Below are 19,888 nucleotides of genomic sequence, written 5' to 3'. Positions count from 1 at the left end.
TAGACTGTAATAATTTTGAATTATTCAATTTCTCGTGTAATTTCTTTGTATTTTATTACAAAACTAAAGTCACACTTCGAACCATGCAAGGTTAATTTCACTCGGAATATTATTTATGATATTGAGAGGAAAAAATTTTTGTTACCCAACCTTTCTTCAAAGCGTGGAAATGAACTCCCACGATTCTTGTTATCGTCCTCTCATTCGTCATCCCCTTGTTTTTCCACGACGAAGATTCCTTGGAGACGTTGAATGGCAAGGTGACGAGACCGAAATGACATCGTACCCTGTTAAGAGAGAAAACTGTTATAATACATTCTTACCCTCCGTGATATGAAGTTTCTGAAAGTTGCTATGGTTGTTTGGTTGGGTTGAAATTGAGATACGTGCTGTACATTCCAGAGTCTTGCTTATTTGATATATTTTAGACACTTGTACGGGATCGGAGTATATGATGATTAGAGGAAACGTCTATTTCAATATTTATGGTAATAACTAACAGCTCTGCAAAACTAGCTTTATAAATAAAAATTTCTTTACTTGGAATTAGAGTGACATAAATCCTTGTTTTACTCAAGAACCTTCAAAATGATGTGCTATAAGTACTGTTTTGCAAAAATTTGCTACTATATTTTTATTCCATTTTTATTTTATTTACATTATTCAAGAATAAACTTCAGTAAAGTCAGATCATAATGTTTTTGAACCCCTGTTGTTCCACGTGACATAATCGAAGTAGCACCATTTGCAGAAAACGTGAGCTGTTTATCGAAGATACGCAGCTGTAGCTATTTAACGGCACGTTATGTACACACGTGCATGGTATAATAGTCGGTAACATCATAGTCAGAAGACTGACAATATTATTCCGGGACCGAAGGCTCTCCCGGTATAGTTCCTCCTCTCGGCTTCCCTTTCATTCCTGCCACCTTCATTCGTACCCTCTTTCACGAATTCTCTTTACGGCGTTCATATTTACACAAACGTTATCTCTCGACAGCTCCCACGGAACTTAAGAAAAACACAACCCTCGAAATTACACGCACTCTGTCGCCCTGGGACTCGGATCTTTTCTAACGGAGGATTGATAACAGCGCGAAAGTTTGCTCTTCAACGTTTTGGATTTCTATAGGGGCTCCTCTACCCAAGATTGTATCACTCTGAGAAATAATCGTGGCCGAAAATGTCGACGGATACCTGAAAATACACAGATACTCGGCGCTGAAATAATAGGCTGTCGTTAAGTTTCCGAGGGGTAGTTCAGGGATTTTATCATATCATTTTTTGAAGAGCAGTTAGAAGGGTATTCTCCAAAGCAGACTTTATTATTATTTTTTTCATAGAAGAAAGTGATACATAACTATTTTTCATATTTTTCTAAAACATTGGTTAAGAAAAAAATTGTTTTTCTTCAAACTATTAAATCTCTTTTCGTTTACTCTGTATAAGAGAATTATTTTAAAGAAATCTTATAATGTTATCATCAATTAAGATTCGAATAATTAATTGCGTTATAGCAGCAAATTTGGAAAATTTCATCAATGATTATGCCGTAATATTCGAACGATAATTAACGGCTGACTCGCAGTGTGCTACAGATTCTGTTATGCATTAATAATTACTCCCCTTTGTTGTAATCATACTTAACTAGTTACGCATCAGTCTATCACAGTGTCGAATACAACGTATGCTTCATAGATAGGACGATACACGATTATTGGGAAAGCTTCACCTTAGTCCAATATTAGTAGAAGCAATTAACTTATCCGTTGAATAATTCAGTGATTAAATCTTTGTTAATTTTTTATTATTCACAGGAAATTGCCTTAATTGAAGTATTTATAAAGTAAATGTAGTACGAATCCTTTCGTTCCATAATAAAATTATGAAAATAATTGAAAATCATTGAAAAAGAAAAGGAACGGAAAGGACTAAATATACCCTGATTCAGTATCGTGCAAAATATCGATTAATTCGTCCCTCGGATTACACCCTTTCTGTTACCCTTTTGCACGGAATTATTCACGAGCGAGCGAACCATTTAATAAACTCGTGAGAGAGTACGAAATCGTAATCATGAACCTGACGCGACACGCGTGTATTGTACATCGTGTTTTGGTGACCGAAACAGCGACAGAACAGCATCGAACACAGGCAGACAGACAAAAAACCAAGGGTTGGTACCGTGAATCGAATTATGAAAGGGTTGCACCTTCATGCACCCTTTTCTATTTCTCGCTTTTTTGAGCCAATTTCATTTCCCGTCCGTTGACACTTTCGATTTTCACCCATTTTTGTTTATTCATTTTGCATGATTATTATGTTTGTGTCAGTTCAATTCTTCTTTTCGAACTGAAATGAAATATTTAATAAACTAGTTACGCGACCAGCAGCGACACGGAAACGTAATAAATTGTCGACGAATGCTTGCAGTAGTTAACTCCTGACTTTTTAACGTTATCTAGATTTAGTTGCCATTTGTGGTCCAACCTTTCCGTATACCCTCGAAATTTTCACACGTGCTACCAGGACACTGTCGCGAATTGCAAACATTTTTAGCGAGTTCGTCTCATTGTTTAAGCATATGTGGTTGAAGTTTAAATTTCCATAGAAATCTATTATATACATATTATTAGGAATACTTATCTCATTAGAAATGATAAAATATTTTTAAAACAATAGATTAGATTTGTTAAAAATAATAATACTATCTAATTTAGAAACGATTAGAATTAATCTATTATAAATATAGTAAGAAATAGAAGACCGATATTGATAATTGGCTTACTTTTTTATTTGCAGGTTGTTATGAGAACATTATGAAAGATAATAATGAGGCAGTTTATGATGTATGACGTTTCTGTATAATATTCTTCCACTCGGCGGTTAGTTGAAATTCGGAAGCAGTTAAATCCAATTCCGATATCGGATGGCGTTCAACGATCGGCGGTTTGTAAATTATGTGAAGCTCGCACAGGAAATACGGTTTAGCGAACCATATGACGGTTTCGATCCCGATGAATAAGGGTGAAACTATTTTAATCTCGGCAACTTCCTGACGGACGATTGCTTGAACGTACATATGTATGTATGTTGAGTCAAACTGTCGATACAGTTCTACTTATGTCTTATGTATATTAGTTCAACACGTTGACTATCACGATGGTCACCTCAAATGCCTCGAATTTTATATAATTGAAGAAGATTTCGGACAGTAGTTAGTATTACATTAATAATGCAATTTTGAATTACTAATTTAATAATTTTTTAAATATTCTATTTCTAAAATTATTATAAAATAAAAACAGGTTGCATTTTCTAAATTTTCTTTTCTAATTGTCCTGAAATAAAAGCAAAAGCTTTCATGCTTTTCACACTTCAACATTTGTTTACTCAAGAACATTTTTCTCTTTATTCGACACGGTTTTATGAGTCTAGAGGGGAAATTAAAATCCTTCCAACCTGCGAGGGAGAAGGATAATTTTTACGGATCCATGAGCCCTTTGGAGTCGATCTCTCAGTTAATATTTGGCACCAGGAAGCTGGTATTGTTGCGACCCCTCGAAGAAGTCGCCCTTCAAACCCCTTTTCGTCTGTCGCAATTCGGTTTTCATTCTGCAAGATTGTTATGTCGTATTCTCGTTCCTACTCTCATCCTGATGTGAAATGAAATTTTTTACAATAAAAGAGTCGAGTACTGTAGTTAAACTTATTTGTAGGATTTGAAGATCGAAAATGAAATTCAAAAATTTCCCATGTCATAGAGGTAGATATTAGAAAAAATTGTAATAGCAAGTTAAAACTCGAACGTAGGATACGTAAGGATGACAACAGGATCACTTTTACAGCGGAAAATATAAAGATCAAAGGAATTAAAAGTTTCGAGGGTCAAACTATAATTTATATTTCGAGTCACTTGGTGTTATGCCTCTGAAATTACATGGTAAAGTTTGAGCAAGCCTGTACTATGTTCTCTATTACCTTCCTATTTCCTCACCTCTTACTAACTCGACTAAAGTTTCACAAATTACTTCGTATCACCTCTCACTGGCCTGACCCGTTCGTTGCAATTTGCCCCGAGTAATTATCGTACCCTGTGACAAGACTTTAAATTTACATTTCGATGAATTTATTCGATAATGAATACATTCTTATTTGAAGCAAAGTTAAAAAATATTAAATAAAATTTGCCCTAGTGAACGTTTTTACGCTCGAATGGTGGTTCCTCCTTCCCTTACAGCGATATTTCCCTAAGGAAAATCAACCGTGCTAGGTACCGTACATCTTGAACGGATTCCAAGAGGAAATTGACATGGAAACGTAGATTTTCTCCGAAGAGATCCTCGAAAACGTTGAATCTGAAAGAAGAGGGTACCCCGGATATCTCGAGGCTGACCCGGAAGACAATACAAGGAGTACACGTCGAGACTACCACTCAGACTTGCCTTCAGGCTACCTGTAATAAACAATATGACTCTTGGCTGCACCTTTTGTGTGCCACCCGGTACTTCCTACCTTGAAGGGTCGAGGGTGCATCCAGGATGCCCTCCGGGCCTGTCTTAACATACACTACAAACACAGTTGGACGAATTAAATTGTGCAAAATGTCTACGCGGATCAAGGGTCAGTTTTGTTTAATCAGTTCCCTTCGGTACAACTCGACATGATTCGAGCCAGACCTTTTCTACGAGCCTTTTGTTCAATTAACGTTAACACTTGAACGGGCAGGTATCTCTGTGCCTTACGTCTTTGTTGGAAGATCTCAGGAGGGCGATGCCTTTGAGACTTTAAGGGATGCTTTCTTTGACGAACGAGCCAAGAAGTGAACGTATCATCAACGTTTTTACACTTTTTTCTGTTATATCATGGATGATTTTAACATGATATTTTATTTTTTAGTACACAAGTGCCTTTCTAGAGAGAATAGAAAAGCGTTATACTAATATCTGTAAAGTTTTTATAAATTCTATCTCAATGAAATTAAACTTTCAGATTATAGGAAAATATTGAATTTCACTAATTCCATTTCTCAAGGTACATAGACATAATTTGGTATAAATTGATTAGTAGCTCGTTGATTAATGTGTCACAGCCACCGAGCAAGTAATATTCGTTAACGGGAATCCTTTGCCGTCTGAAAAGGGTGGAAAATTAGTTGCAAGTAACGTCTGGCCTTTCCTTGACCAGAAAGGGAAAACAAGCTGCTCCGTCAATTAACGCCTTTCGAGAAAGTTGTTTGTAACTCCTTTCCCTGAAAGCTTTCTTAAGAAAATTAATGTGTACGATGAAGTATTTGAATTCATGGTTTATCGTTGCCCATCTACAGACGTAGCATTACTAATGGTGCCTTGAAACCATTTTTTAAATTTAACTTAAATCAATTCAGTTGCAAATGTGACAAACTTTTAATTAAAAATGTTAATCAGCTTTTTTACTCTTTATCGTGTACAGCTAGAAGTTTTGATCTTGTGGACATTTTTAAATAATTTAATTCTATGGGAAGTAATAAATTAATTTTTTAATTAAATTTTTCAATTTTGCTGATTTTTTTAATATTCTAATCTTTCTTACACTTGTTGTGTTTATTAAATTATGTAAAAACCAACAGAAGTTCTTATTAAAATATAAGTAACATAACTAACATGGGACCTAAAATTCTTAGAAGTTAGAAATTTTCTCCTGTATAAAGTTTGCGCTTCTTGGACTCGACAGACTTGTAGGAAGTGTTCGGTGAATTTTTTTTCCTAAGTTAGATAGTTAAGTGAAAAACAAAAGACATTCTAGGATTGTCCGTTTTTAAAGTTTAAGAAAAGCTGGCGGAAGCTGAAGATTCCTTATAATTTTCAACAACTCCAACAAAATAGTTGGAACACCCCGCGGTTTCCAAGCGTTTGCTTCTTTTTTCGGAATACTTGCGAACAGGGAAGGGTAAATTAGGGGGAACAGAGTTGAATCCAATTAACACTCCTCAAGCACCTTTCTTCCTTGTTTCTTACTTCGTTCAGAAGTATTTCAATTTTCTTAACGATGACGAATCATTATTTTTTTTGGCTGAGGGGTACGTAATAGGACAGTGTACAAATATCTTGTGCTACCTATATATTTTATTATATTATTCATATTGCTTTGGAAGTTGTTCCCCGTTTGTTAGCGAAGTGCAATTTATTTTATCCATACTTACTATCAACCAGCAAATTTTATCATGCAAGTATTTTTAATAAAGGATTCTCTAATGGGTTTGGTACTCCAGATAAAAATTTCATTGGGTCGTTTATATACTGTCTTTTGAAAAAAGGATTTGCAGTACAGCTTCGTGGTATAACACGAGAATCGTTCATATTCTTCCGAGACAAATATAAAGGGCAGCTCCTAAAACGGAAAGTATGAGAGGAATCTCTCACCTATAACGCTCCGAGTCTTTTCTTCTCATTTCTTCATCCACGCCAGCCCTTTCTTCTGTTCTCTTTTATGATGGGTCTCGCGTGCTTTCGCCCTTTCGTGATCGGTTGATTTACAAGGGAGCTTGGAGATGAGCCAGACTGTCATATTTGGTTTGCTTCTGAAACGTATTGCGATAGGAGAAAGCGAAACCAGGCTAATGTTCCTCAAGGGTGTAACAAATATTCAAACGATACACGATATATACACTTGAATCTCGAAGATGGCAGGTTTTATGCGCCGATAAAAGTCTATCAATACCTGTTGGTTTCGTATCCTTTAACATTTAACATTTTTTCTCTGCAATAATAAATTTATAACAATTGTGGTATTTGTCGTCCATTTTAAAAATTAAAATTTATTTTAATACGAAGTATCTCACTTTGGAAATAGCGAAGGTTGCAAAGATCATGACGATTCATTTGAACGCAAATTAAACAATAGGGTGTTAAGAACGAACGAAAAGGTGAGAAAGGTAAAGGAGAAGAGAAGAAAAGGGACAGGTGTATGAAGGAGACTGGAACGAAAGTGTCCTCTCGTTTCAAGTTTTCTGATTAAATCTGTTCGTTGACTTCTGAGCTGGTCAGCCATGAAAGAAAGGGATGAAATCACCTCTGTTTTCTCTTCGTTGAGCTTCGGAATCGGGCCAACGAGTGCACCAGGTGGGGAAAGGATATCGGAAATAGGAAACTGTGACTCTTTTATGCTCGCTAACTGTCCACGCTTTCACGATCAAGAGTGCTGAGGAAACTCCGTTTAACGTTTTAAGAAGTTCCTTGTTTATTTCCGACACTTTTGTTGAAAAGACATTTGACAATTCCCTGAAGAAAGGGGCACATATAGGATGTCCCACGTATGAAAGATGATTTTATGAAAAAAAAATATATATCAAAAATGTGTAATAACATTTGTCCATATGCAACTTTGTTTTTGAGAAAATTGACCAACTTATGTTATTGTTAATACCATTATATTGTATTATCAGTTATAATCCTTTATTACAGTGTTAATATACTGTTTAAATCTTTTTTATAATTGTCTTAGAAAAATATTTAACAATGTGATAGTGATCTTGGAGAAATCCCTGCTAGTAGTATAGCTCTACGATATTTCATACGTATTTACTATATTTCATAATTTATTAATTTCATCAAATTTCTTGCTTATTTAAATTAATAAAAATTACAACTATCATACGTAGGCAACATTTGAATAATAATTTACAAAATTATCCACTGTTTTCTGGAATAACAACATTTTTAATTTTAACTTAGATACATAATAGGTACATCAAGTAGTAGCTTAGGATGGAATAGTTTCATTTTTAGTATTGGAAACCAAAATTGAAAACTAATTAATTTTGAAAGTTCAATTTAATGGTACTTCTTGTTTACCCATTTTCTCATTAGGCACTCTTGACCCGTGGTTTCGAAATCGTCTCAGTGGGTAAAGATCATTTTTTGCATCATGGCAATTTATCATCTCACGCAGGGCAAGCGGCTTTGTATCAATCATTGTCGCAGGAACTTTCGAACAATAGCGGAAGATCGTCGAAAATAATTACGTGAATTTATCGATTCCCTTCGCATACCACTTTAACGCGCTCCATTTAATCGGCTTCTCGAATACTTTCCTTCATCCTAATGATATTTAACGTCAAGGAACAAATTTTTTAAAGTGATCAAGGAATAGTTTTACAAAAGTAAATGTTCATGATAAATGAACCGCGAGAAAGGAAATATTCATTAGATATAATGTGTTGAATAATTCGACGTTGATTTATTTGTTTAAATAAATCAAAGTTATCTAAGTCTTTGAATTTGTGTGTGAATAATTTGTTCAAAAAAGGAATTACTATTTTCATTAATTCTTCTATGTTTTGATTTTATTTTAAGTTATAATATCATTTAAGTATATTTCAGTTATATTAATATTCACAGTCTAATGGTTATGAAAATGGATACTCGCGTAATCTAACAATTAGTAAATCCGACGGGCCGTGTTAGTTCCTTTAATTCAGTTAATAAGGACGCCCATTGTCAGAGTTTCCAATCTCGGTTTCCAATTTACTTTAACTATTAACTTAGCCCGGTACTCGTTGCCGCGTCGCGAAACAAAGCTCTTTGTAGGTTCACCGGAAACCCGCATGAGCTTTGATTTTAGGGCGTGTTAAATCGCCGCTGACTCGCCAATTAACACGGCCTCATCGTTTCCGCGTTCGTCCGCTTAGAGTTTTGAACAATTAGCCCATCTTTCTCGACAAATAAAACTTCTTTGCCAAATAGACGTATGTATTCCACTAGGAGAGCTGTTACTTCCTTCCGTTTGTCTTGCCTACATCCTTACCATTCTCTAATGAAAAGTCATTAAAAAACAAAAATCACTCGACGGATTTATGAAAAATTCAAATATTAAATGTCTTAGGTGTTTCAGAATATAAATATTAGAAACATTGTTATTCGAAAACATATAGAAATATTCGAAATATAGATACTCGAGCTATCGATATACTAATTTTTAAATAAATGGATTTATTAGTTAGGAACGTAATTATTTTTAAATTTTGTCTCCACTATACAACTGCTGCCCTCTGAAGCGTGGCTTAGCTGCTCGTAGCAATAACTACTCTAAGGGCATCGAGTTGTCCGGATCTGCTCTAACTACTTGTTGGATAATAAAGTAGGTAGCGACTATAACGAGTCAGACAAGACTGGCAGTTGGTTAAACTAGCGCCATCAGACGGTAGACGAGCGAACCGTCAGAGTTTATAAAACCTTGACGCAGTAAAAGCGCGGGTGAATCTCAGGTGAATCTCGGATGAAACTTGTGTTGGAGAAGTAGAAAGTTTGCAACTCAATTTCCTCGTTTCAAGACAACGTGTGCTCACTGTCTATCGACGTTTCTCGTCGATTACTCGTAAGTTGTTTTCCTGCAAATAGCACGTCGTACTTTACTTGGTTGATTTCTTTCACGATTATTCTCTTCCTAGATTTTTACTTTACAATTCCGTCTGCGTTTCATTTCCCTGACGCGAAGGAATAACAGAGAAACAGGTGAGAAGTTTTTTGCAATAGCAATATATCTATTTTGTTACAAATTTGAAACATTGATTTGTAAGATTTTATTTTCTATTTTTGCGACGTTCAAATTTCTATTGGAATCTATTACCCATATCATTACGACTTTTTGTCTCACCTAATTAAAAATACTTGTGTTAGATATTTGCAATTTTTGATAGAGGAAAATGAGATATTTTGAAAATAATAGATAAGATGTGATACTTGATAACTATGGGTTTGTGGTTCTTTTTTTTAAATTGTTTTGAGGTTACGTTGCTAAGTATAAGCTCCCCAGAGGGAGCTTATGGTGAAGGCAGATTGCAAATAGATTAGCTTCAAATTGATATACCATTGGTGTTATTTTTCAATACCTTCTATCAAAAATTATTTTGAAATTTGCTGTTAAATATGCAATAACATAATAAAATAAAATAAAGTGCACAATACATCCAGATTGTATAAACTTCAGAAAGTAAGAATCATTTTTATTAATTATTTAAGAGAACAAATGTTCTGTGTAACAGAGTACTGATATAATTACTTTACAAAATCTGTAATTATAATTAAACAAATTCCTACTATAAGCTACTTAGGATTATATTTGTTAGTTCGTCTCTGAACACGTCTGGTGGAATAGAATCCGCGTATAACTTCCTGAACGTGAAACAAGAAGTTTATCTCATAATTATCGAATTCAGGGGACATTGCACAACACGCGTTGCATTGAAGTTAGGGTAAAAACATGACGGAACACATGTTACAACATCCGCTCAGCGGTTGTCTCTGAAAATGTAAAACAAAAAATAGAATGACCCGAGACACATATGCTGGAGGATGATTTTTGTCGGTGAAAATAATTAACACTCTTCTCCCAAGGGGTGAAGCCAATATAACAACGAGTTGCTAAACGAACGTGGGAATATCGGATTTCGTTATCGGGGAAAGTTTCGATCGACTTTTAATTAATTGGAATAAATTGCAATAATTTACGATAAATTTCTAAATGGAAAGATAGATTCAATGAATGTTTATTTTTGATGGCTCTTGTGGATATCAAAGGTTCGAATTAAATTGAATGAAACCCTTGGAAATTGCATTCTTCAAAGAAATCAGACCGTGCTGGTGGAATATTTCTTAATATCACGTAGTTTAGTTTTTAGTCTGTGAAATATATGAAAAGTATTAAATTAATACATGTACTTATTTTTATATATTAGTAAAATACCTGTTTAAATTTAATCTTATGTAACTTTTATAGAATTTATAGATTCTGCTACTTTTTATTTTAAATTCTTCAATTCAAGTTGTTTGGTACATAATTAAATTTATTAAGTTTCCTTTATTACAGACTTTAAAATCTAACAAAATTATTGCACTAGGGTAGTATATTTTCATAATTACATTTATTTGTCTTGAATTTCTCATTTTACAAATTTTCGCATTCTTTTCAATAAATATTCCGTATGAACGATGAATAGATTCAAATTAGCGCGAAAATCGTATGTATTACTATGATTTCGAAATACTATCATTACGACAGAATTTCGGAATTTACTTCTCAATTAATTGGTTATGTATGCTTCAAACAGCAATCAATAAATTTACTAGCAGCTTTTACGTTGAAGCAGATACAAATTCACAAAGTGTCCTAATATTCAACATTGAATTTATATGATGATATAATTTAGCAGTTTAATTATCTGTACAGAAAATTAATTTCTTGTATTGGTTGTATTATTGCATTTATTTAATTAGTTTATTATGCTGATATACATTAATTTGGAGGACTTTAGAGAGAATTATATAAATAATTATATTTATTTAGTGAGCAAGTATAATAATACACAGATATTGTGTTTTTGTTTACTTTATTTTCCAATATCAAATCTACTAAATATTAAAATCTAAAAATCTAAATATGTCATTTGGTTGACATTTGTTTGGGAGTTGTGAAAGTATTTACCCCTTTCGAAGCAACGCGACTGTATTTTAATTAATTTGACAAAACTTCTGATTAAAAATAAAAACATTTTATTTTTTCCTGCTACCTCTATTTTTTGTTCTCTCGATATTTTCTCAGCATAGTTTTGCGAGACTTTATTGAAAAAGAAAAAAAATTCAGAAAGGACATCGACTAGGATTCATCGAATTCGTAATTTTTCCTCCGTGTCCTTTTTCCTTCTATCACTCGTAACGATATCATCCTAGAAACCATCTGGATTTCGAAATTTCCATCGTCATTTACACGGTTTTATTCTGCTGGAATGGTCTTATGGGTCTCCAGGTTGTAGGCAGAAGGTGGGCGGAAGTTGACGTCGATTTTTATTGGATTTCCGTGCACGCCGCAATCACTTATCTCACGTTAAACTCTCGTATCCACTTTCAGTGATAATTTCTGAATTTTTCGCGCATTATTCATGGAACACCGCTTCAGCTACTCTAGTTTTTGTATTCGTTCCACGGGAACGATTTTACGCGTCTCTGGTCCGGCGCTAGTATTTCGATCATACGTTTCGTTTCTCATTTGACACAAAACCTTGTTTTTCTTTCTCGTTTCACGTTGAAATTGTTCTTTTGACGGGTGTACAGCTTTTATCAGCCCGATGATGCTTTACGACGCAACAAACAGAATTTTTTTTCGTATTAAATGGTTGACACCGCTTGTCCGAGGATAAAGTGCCTCAGTTTTTGAAAATTTTTGAATTTTCATCCTTTTTCCTTTGGACCATATTTAAAAACTTTTGAATTTGATTATATTACATATATTTATTTGGCGTTATATAAATATCAAAATTCTATATTAATGAAATGTTTAATTTTAAGTGAGTATAAATCTGTAAAACGATATGAATGAAATCACGTCGAATTGAGTGTTCCACTTATCTTCATTTATCGTGAGGCACGGTCAGGATCAATCAGTGATTTGGTATGCATTGTTTTTCGACGATCGAAAAGATTCGTCGCAGTTTGCTCACGGTTCAAATTGATCGTGTTGAAGCGATTCTTCTCGAATCCGTATCAATCTTTCCACGTTACGCTGTAAACACAGCGTGAATGCGTCGAATGGCGTCGATCTCTATGGAATTGGGCGAGTTTTTAATCCGCGAACGAAACCTTCCAAATGGCGAGCCATCGTGAATCAATAGCCAGAAAATGGAGGTAAACGTTTACGTTCTGTTACAACGAGTGCCGCTTCGCTGCGCGCATTTTCCATGGATAAAATTAAAATGCGAATAAAACGGATACGTAAGGCGATCAAGAAACCACTTTAACCGGAAATTCGATTTTCTCGATTGAAAATAGTCAGATGACGAGCACTTCCTTAGAAAAAAAGAGAGCTTCATCTTCAACAGAAGACTTTGAGAAGTTTTCGCTTAGAACACTATTTCACTTTTTGTTTATTATAAAATTGTTTCGCCCGACATTGATCGTTATTGTATTACAAAGAGGCTTTTTTATTAGTTAAAAACTCTTGTTTCATAAAGTTACTTTATCGATACTTTTCCCTTTAATCATTATCTACTTTATTTTTTTATACTGAGATTGTTTTTCGTTCTTTTTGCTGAGAAACTACTCGAATTTGTTTAAATTGTTTTATAAAGTAAGAGATGTAGTGAGGATTTAATAGGTGTTTGTTTGCAAACGGTGAAAAATGCAAAAAGTATATATACTGCTAATTAAAATATTTGACACGTGACTGACCCGGTAGAAATGTTTTAAAATTGCTTTTATAAAAACAAAATAATTATTTATATACTAAACTTAAAATTCAAGTTTTTATTATACATAAGTTTTGTGTATAAACGTATACACAAATTATTACAAAAAATATTACAAAATTATCATTTGGAAGTTAAAATGCATCTATAATTGATTCGCAAAATTTTCGAGTATTTATTTTACTCTTACAAATTACATAGATTTTATTATGATTTCTATGCAAAACAAGAAATTTTATATTAAAAGAGTATGAACGTAAGGAAGGTTTCCATGGATCATCTCTTATGCGCTTGTTGAAATCTCCATATTACATACGTTCATCGAATCTGTCAAGCATTGAAGTCTTCGATCTCATAGCTTCTAAAATGTTATATTGTATTTTCAAATATAAAACAATTTATTCTATTTTGTTTGAAGTTTCAGTGTTACTAAATATGATAAATTATTTCATTTGAATCTGTTACACGTGAATGGGAAATATTATTTATTATGCGAAAAGATGAAGGATATTCTCGTCGGTAGGCTACCTGCAAAAACAGTAGAGTTGATAATCCCTGTGGATAAACATTCGGATTATCGGCGACCGGCGACAGACGTGCCGAAGCACGATCGTACTTCCATTCGTTCTTGTGTGTTCCTCGCGTCAGTACACGATCGGAAAGCGTGCACATCGGATAAACGGAATTTATTTCCACATCAAGTTTATATATCTAGACCTCAGAGCCGAAGTATATTCGGTACACTTTTAAAATTTTAGAGAAGAGAAAATCAAAGGTGCAAAAGCCTTTTAATTTTGAAATCGCTGGAGGCATGTACTTACGTAACTTTTTAACTTTCGTCTTATTACACTCTGGCTCTGAGGTTGAAATATATATTCACATCCCTAGTGAACGATCTGTAGTATCAGAGAAGCATTTTAGTGAAGAAGAGCTACGCTAAAAGTAAGAATCTCTTCCAAATTATTTGAAAAATAGACATAAACATACAGTATAAATTATTTTAGAGTAATTTGTCTAAAAAAAGTGTTTGGTGACAATACAATTGAAATACAATAGTACTTGTGAGAATAATTAAACGTAGTAGGAATAGACACCGTTTAGATAGTAAAATTGTGCATAAATCGGCCGTAGTATAAACAGCAGATTAATTAGTAAATTTATTTCGTCACTTCTTTGATTTTATTAAATAAACTTGAAATACGCGTTCAAATTATCTTTCATGAACCAATGTAAAATAATCTACAATTAAGATCTATGTGGTAAGAAGTATCGTGTTGTAAGACCAATTGAATCGATGTTAAGCTTACAATTTTTAATGCGATTTACTGCATAGACTCATATTTCGACAATAAATATCGATTATCGAAGCGAGCTTTCAGCTGCGGTGAACTGTAGTATATTGAGTGTCAGGAATCTACATGATACATGGGCCACGAAATGGGGCTGTGATATATGTACTAGAAATATGATTATAATCACGAGGAGGCTTATACATTTCTGTAAAAATGTAACAAATAATATGATACGCATTTAAATGATAATGTATCATTACTCATCTGATCAACTCTTTGCATTAATAACATCAACCTCCCCTGTTGGTATACATGGGACCTTCTTGGGCTCATCATTTTCGAAAAATATATTTTTTAATTAAACCTAGAACATTATTTCTATCGTGGAAAGAATTCCAAAAGTAGTTGCAATTTCTAAAAAGAAGAAGTTAAACTATTTCGCTTCAAAGTTTCCACCATATCCTGGAGTCAGTTCAATTTAACCTGCTTAATAATTCCAATCAGATCGGCCAAACAAGATGTTCAAGAGCATTAGCTTTTCACGATTTTTCGTGCCGCGAATCGTATCAGCGGACGGTGCTGATGGCAGCCTTATCAAGATTTCCTTCGCTAATCCTGAGTCTCCACGCATCGAATTAATTAAACTTCTCGCTTTCAGTTTGAACTACTTTTCTCTGGTTCGCATTTTTCCCTACTTTCGACATTGCACCACATGTACTCTCTGTTTCCAAACGGTATCCTTAATTAACTGTAGTCTCAGGGGTGGGATGTTAGGACGTAAGTAGTTCTTGAAATTCTGTTAAAATAATATTCACGGTTTACCGAGATAGTTAACCGGTTCATGTGTCAGAGTTTGTCGCACGAACTTCATTTAAATAATTTGCATAATTATAAACAGTCTGTAGCATAGAAAGTAGGTCGCGTAGTTTGTACGTAAAAATGAGGTATTTAAAAAATTAATGTTCAATTAATGATTGCAAGATAATTTGTCTTTATTAATTATTTATGATTCCCCAAGAAGCTAAGGAAATACTATAATTTGTAAAATGCTATTACAAGATGAAATGCACTTAAGATGCACTTAAACAAGTTTTAAAAAGAAATCCTTAATTGTTTTATATTGTTTTTTCCTCTTTATGTTTTCTTTAAGTTCCTACGTACTTTCGCGATGTTGATCTAAAATCATCTGAGCGGAACGAGTTTTATATACTTTAGAACTTCGAGTTGAACCATTCTCCTTTTCACTCTTAAAAGAGTTTGTAATTTTGCAGAATGGGTTGGTAAATAGAAGTAAGAATAAACTTCGGCGAAAATTAGATCGTTAATATGACGACTTAATTTGAATACAATAAAAAGTACTTGTAAAGTTACATTAATTATCGTGTAATTATTATTAAATATTTATGTATGTTCATCTGTTAGTTTCCATGCCAGTTAGAAATAATACTACGTATATAATACATACTAAATATACACTAAAAAAAAAATTGAAAAAATATTTTTAAAGAAGAAATTTGAAATGTAATATTTTAATATTAAAATATTTTTCAATTATTTTCTCTGAATTTTAATTGGAAAATTTTTAGACCATTGTATTGTGCAAGCATTGAAATATTAAATGCAATATCCGCCAATAACAGCCTATCTTTTTAAAAGAAAAAAGAAAGAATTCTTTAACCACCATTTTTCGCACCTTTTTGTTTCAGAACTGGTTTATGATTTATTGGAGGCAGCGGTGGCATCGACAGACGACAATAATTTGTACATCGACGATGGCCTCGATGGATTTCCAGCTTTTGGTTTCAAACCTGGTTCTGAAGTTAAACAACCCTATCGATTATATCTTCCTGAAAAACTTCCTGCTGAGTTTACTCTGGTGGCAACATTCAAACCGACATCCTTCAGGACCAGTTATCTCTTCGCGGTTCTTAATCCATTTGAAACGGTGGTGCAGTTCGGAATCCGAATTTCGGTAAGTATTTCTCAAATTACATAAAATTTATAAGCAGTGACGTAGGACTTTTTTCTGGGGTGGACCAGGTCTTTTAAAAATTTAGAGATCTTAGAGTTTTTGAATTTTGACAATCTGGAATTTTGAAATTCTGGGCTTTCGTTAAAGTATTACAAATTAGTAGTACAAATCGTTGAAACAATTTGTTTTTTACGTTAGTAATGCTGGTTCGTTTAAGAAGTACATCTACCCTTGATCCGTATATCTGTTCGTGTTCTCTCGGAATATACGATCGTGGGGATAAGGGTTGGATAAGAGAACGAAGGATCGGGAGGTGTATGTAAAGTCAATCAAGAGGTCGACGAAAATTTCCAAGTAGAATCGGTCGATTTATAAGAAATGGGCTCTGACGGTGCAATAGGGTTTTAAGTCGACACTCCCCATCGTCGAATGAAGAGCGTTCTCTCATGTTTCCCAATCCCTTCGAGGCCATTGTTGCAGCTCCCGGGCTCTTCAAATTTCTTTGAGATCTTTCACGTTTCTCGCTGCACCGTTTCCACGGGTAATACGGTACCTACGTGTTCTGCAGCAGAAACAGTCCTGCCCCTTTTGACGTTTCGGGATATCCCGATTCCTATGGGAATCGACGGTAACAGGTTACCACTGTGGGAAAACAGCTCAATTTGCGAATCTTCGAGGTCCCTCTGTCAAAATATCTAGAGACAATTCTGATGGCGAAAGAAATCGCTTGTTGTTTAATAACGAGAGTTGAATATTAACACTTAATCGACGGGTTGTTTTTTTCTCTATTTTTTCTCCATTTCCGGGCTTTTTGGAGGGCAGCGCAATTAAAACACGAGAAATGTTAATTCAGTTGACACAATCCTGGGGAGGGTCTTAAAGATTGTGAAATTTATCTTATCATAGCATTTAAATTATGCCTTTTATACAAATGGCGTTGTCTCACCTCGAACATAAGGAAAGAGAGAAAGTCATAAAGAAAGTTGGCAAAGACTCAAGTTTAAGAGGTGAAGTCACCCTCTGGAAATTGGTACCTTCTATTTGAAGATGGAAAGTGTATTTTCTTTATAAAATATCTGAGTTATTCTTTGCATTTCTTTATGGTCCTCTGATAATTAATCTTCCAATAATACTGCAATAATTATGCAAAATGTAACTTCTTCACAATTACTATTTTAAATTATGAAATTTTCTTTTTATAGGACGGTCCTGGGACTAATCAAAACGTTTCCCTAATTTACACTAATTCTGATCAACATTCACATTCAGAGGAAGTGGCAAAATTCACGGTGCCAAAATTGACGAAGAAATGGTCGAAAATCGTCATCAGGGTCTCGACAACCGACGTCACTTTGTACCTAAATTGTCACGAAATGGCGAAACAAAGAGTGACCAGGATACCTTTGGAATTAGTGTTCGACACTGCCAGCACATTGTACATCGCCCAGGCCGGTCCCCATATTCAAGAGAGATACGACGTGAGTACATAAACAGCTTTATCATTGATGATTCATGCTGGAATTAATATAATCGTTGTTGAAGCGATGCTGAACGAGGTTGAATCTGTTCTGATTTTCGATAACAAAACCACAATTTGAATATCGCTCGGTGGACGAATCGAGTCACTTGTCGGTATGAATTTCGGTCGGTTCAAAATATTATACATGCATAAATTTAAAATGCACCGGAATATTTATGTGACCGCTTTAATTCATTTTACAACTGGCACACGATTTGTTATATACGTGTCAAATATGCAGAATGTGTAATTCATTATTTTACGTCATTTTCTTTTTTACTAAACTGGGGAAGAATGAAATGAAATGTTTCCAAGTTTGCTGTATAAAATTATTTTATGAAAGAATCGTGGAGAATTCAGCATCGTTTCCATTTTTTAATAAATATTAGAATTTTCTTCACGAGTTTCGTCAGTCTTAAGGAGACTGATAAATAATCGCGAATTATCTAACTTCGAAACGCAATGGTCATTATAAAAATTGCATGCTATGGTAATTTAATTGCTAGTCGAGTTCTTTGATAAAATATTAGCATAAGATATGGAAATTTCTATTTAAGATCTTGTATTAGATACAAGGTGGAAATTTGAAGGTGAAATTGTTTCTCTCCAATATTTTTATGGAATAAAATTGTAATTAGTTTTCGATTATTATTCAATTAGCCAGAAGGTCATTAGAAACAGAAGGTATTACAAAAAATTTTTTCTCTATAAATTCAATTTTTACCGTTAAACTAATTTGGAAGATCTAAAGATGACAGTATGCATTTGCATTACTGTGTATTTCTCGTACTACAAAACGTTAAAAATATATCAAATTGATACGAAAATGTTAAATTGTAGATTTTGCATAATTATATTGGAATGAATACCAGAAAGAAATAAAATTCTAAGTAATTTTGTTACATTGAATAACTATAAGATATTTTCATAAGTTTAAAGTTAGAGACATTTATTGCCGTCTAAACCGACAAGTAAGTAATCAAACATAATTATTTATAATTTTAAGTTTATAACGTTTGAAATGTCGATTTTCTACTACGTTTCAAATCGTCGTTTAACGATAATTATTACCCGTACTGATATAACGTAACCATCGGAGACAATGATTTACTTCAGTCCTTTGTTAATTAGCCGCTGACGATAATTGTTGCAATCTGGTGCATTGCAATATTTCGTTATAATTATATAATAGCACACTACCCTCCAACGGGAAATTATACTGTCGCGATTAATATGATCCGATTTATCCTCAATATTAATACTCTTTATTTCTATATTTGCGATAATTCTTATCAATTTTAATATTCTGTCTTGTTAATACATTAAAACTAATAATGAGCTATATTGTATTTCCATAACAATAGTACACGTGATTTTGTTTTTATTAATTAATAATCTCAGTAATATCTTCAGAGCAATTTGATCGAAAAATTACAATAATTTTCTTACAAAGTTGAATATTGTTTCATATTTTATATTATCAATAACAGACTACGATAGTTCATTAATTCATTGCATACAATTGCATACTTATAATTGTAAATAGATCTCATCATTTTACGGATCTTTTTATTCTGGGATTATTCTGTGACGTATAACGAAAATACGGTTAGTTCGCTGTATAAATAACTAAAGAAGCTGCAATCGTGAAATGAAAATAGAAAGAGAAGTACTGTACATACATGTAAGTGAATAATGAAAGGGGATAAATCGGGTGCAATGAACGTGAAATTGTAAATAACTATTGCAGATTTCTGATTGCCATTTGCTACTTTTTTGTGCGATATGAATAACCATCTTTAGAAATTGTACAAATTTTGTGCAAATATTGCATTTATTGTTAATTACAAAATGCTACGATAAAGTTTATTTATGATTATAATTTTAAA

General features: G+C 33.6%; 1 protein-coding gene across 5 annotated transcripts in view; it reads left to right on the top strand.

The window, feature by feature from the left end:
* Window positions 1-19,888, top strand: part of Mp (collagen XV/XVIII-type protein multiplexin) — a 181,324-nt gene that overhangs the window by 24,551 nt on the left and 136,885 nt on the right. For all 5 annotated transcript variants that reach the window (XM_076691758.1, XM_034319125.2, XM_034319124.2 and 2 more), the window contains exons 3-4: window positions 16,215-16,480; window positions 17,683-17,958. In XM_076691758.1, the coding sequence (XP_076547873.1) occupies window positions 16,215-16,480; window positions 17,683-17,958 (542 nt within the window). The remainder of the gene's footprint in view (window positions 1-16,214; window positions 16,481-17,682; window positions 17,959-19,888) is intronic.

The sequence above is a fragment of the Osmia lignaria genome, chromosome 13 (assembly GCF_051020975.1).
Source record: "Osmia lignaria lignaria isolate PbOS001 chromosome 13, iyOsmLign1, whole genome shotgun sequence".
NCBI classification, from domain to species: domain Eukaryota; kingdom Metazoa; phylum Arthropoda; class Insecta; order Hymenoptera; family Megachilidae; genus Osmia; species Osmia lignaria.
Note: the sequence above shows the minus strand (reverse complement) of the source record. Positions and strands in the feature narration are given on the sequence as shown.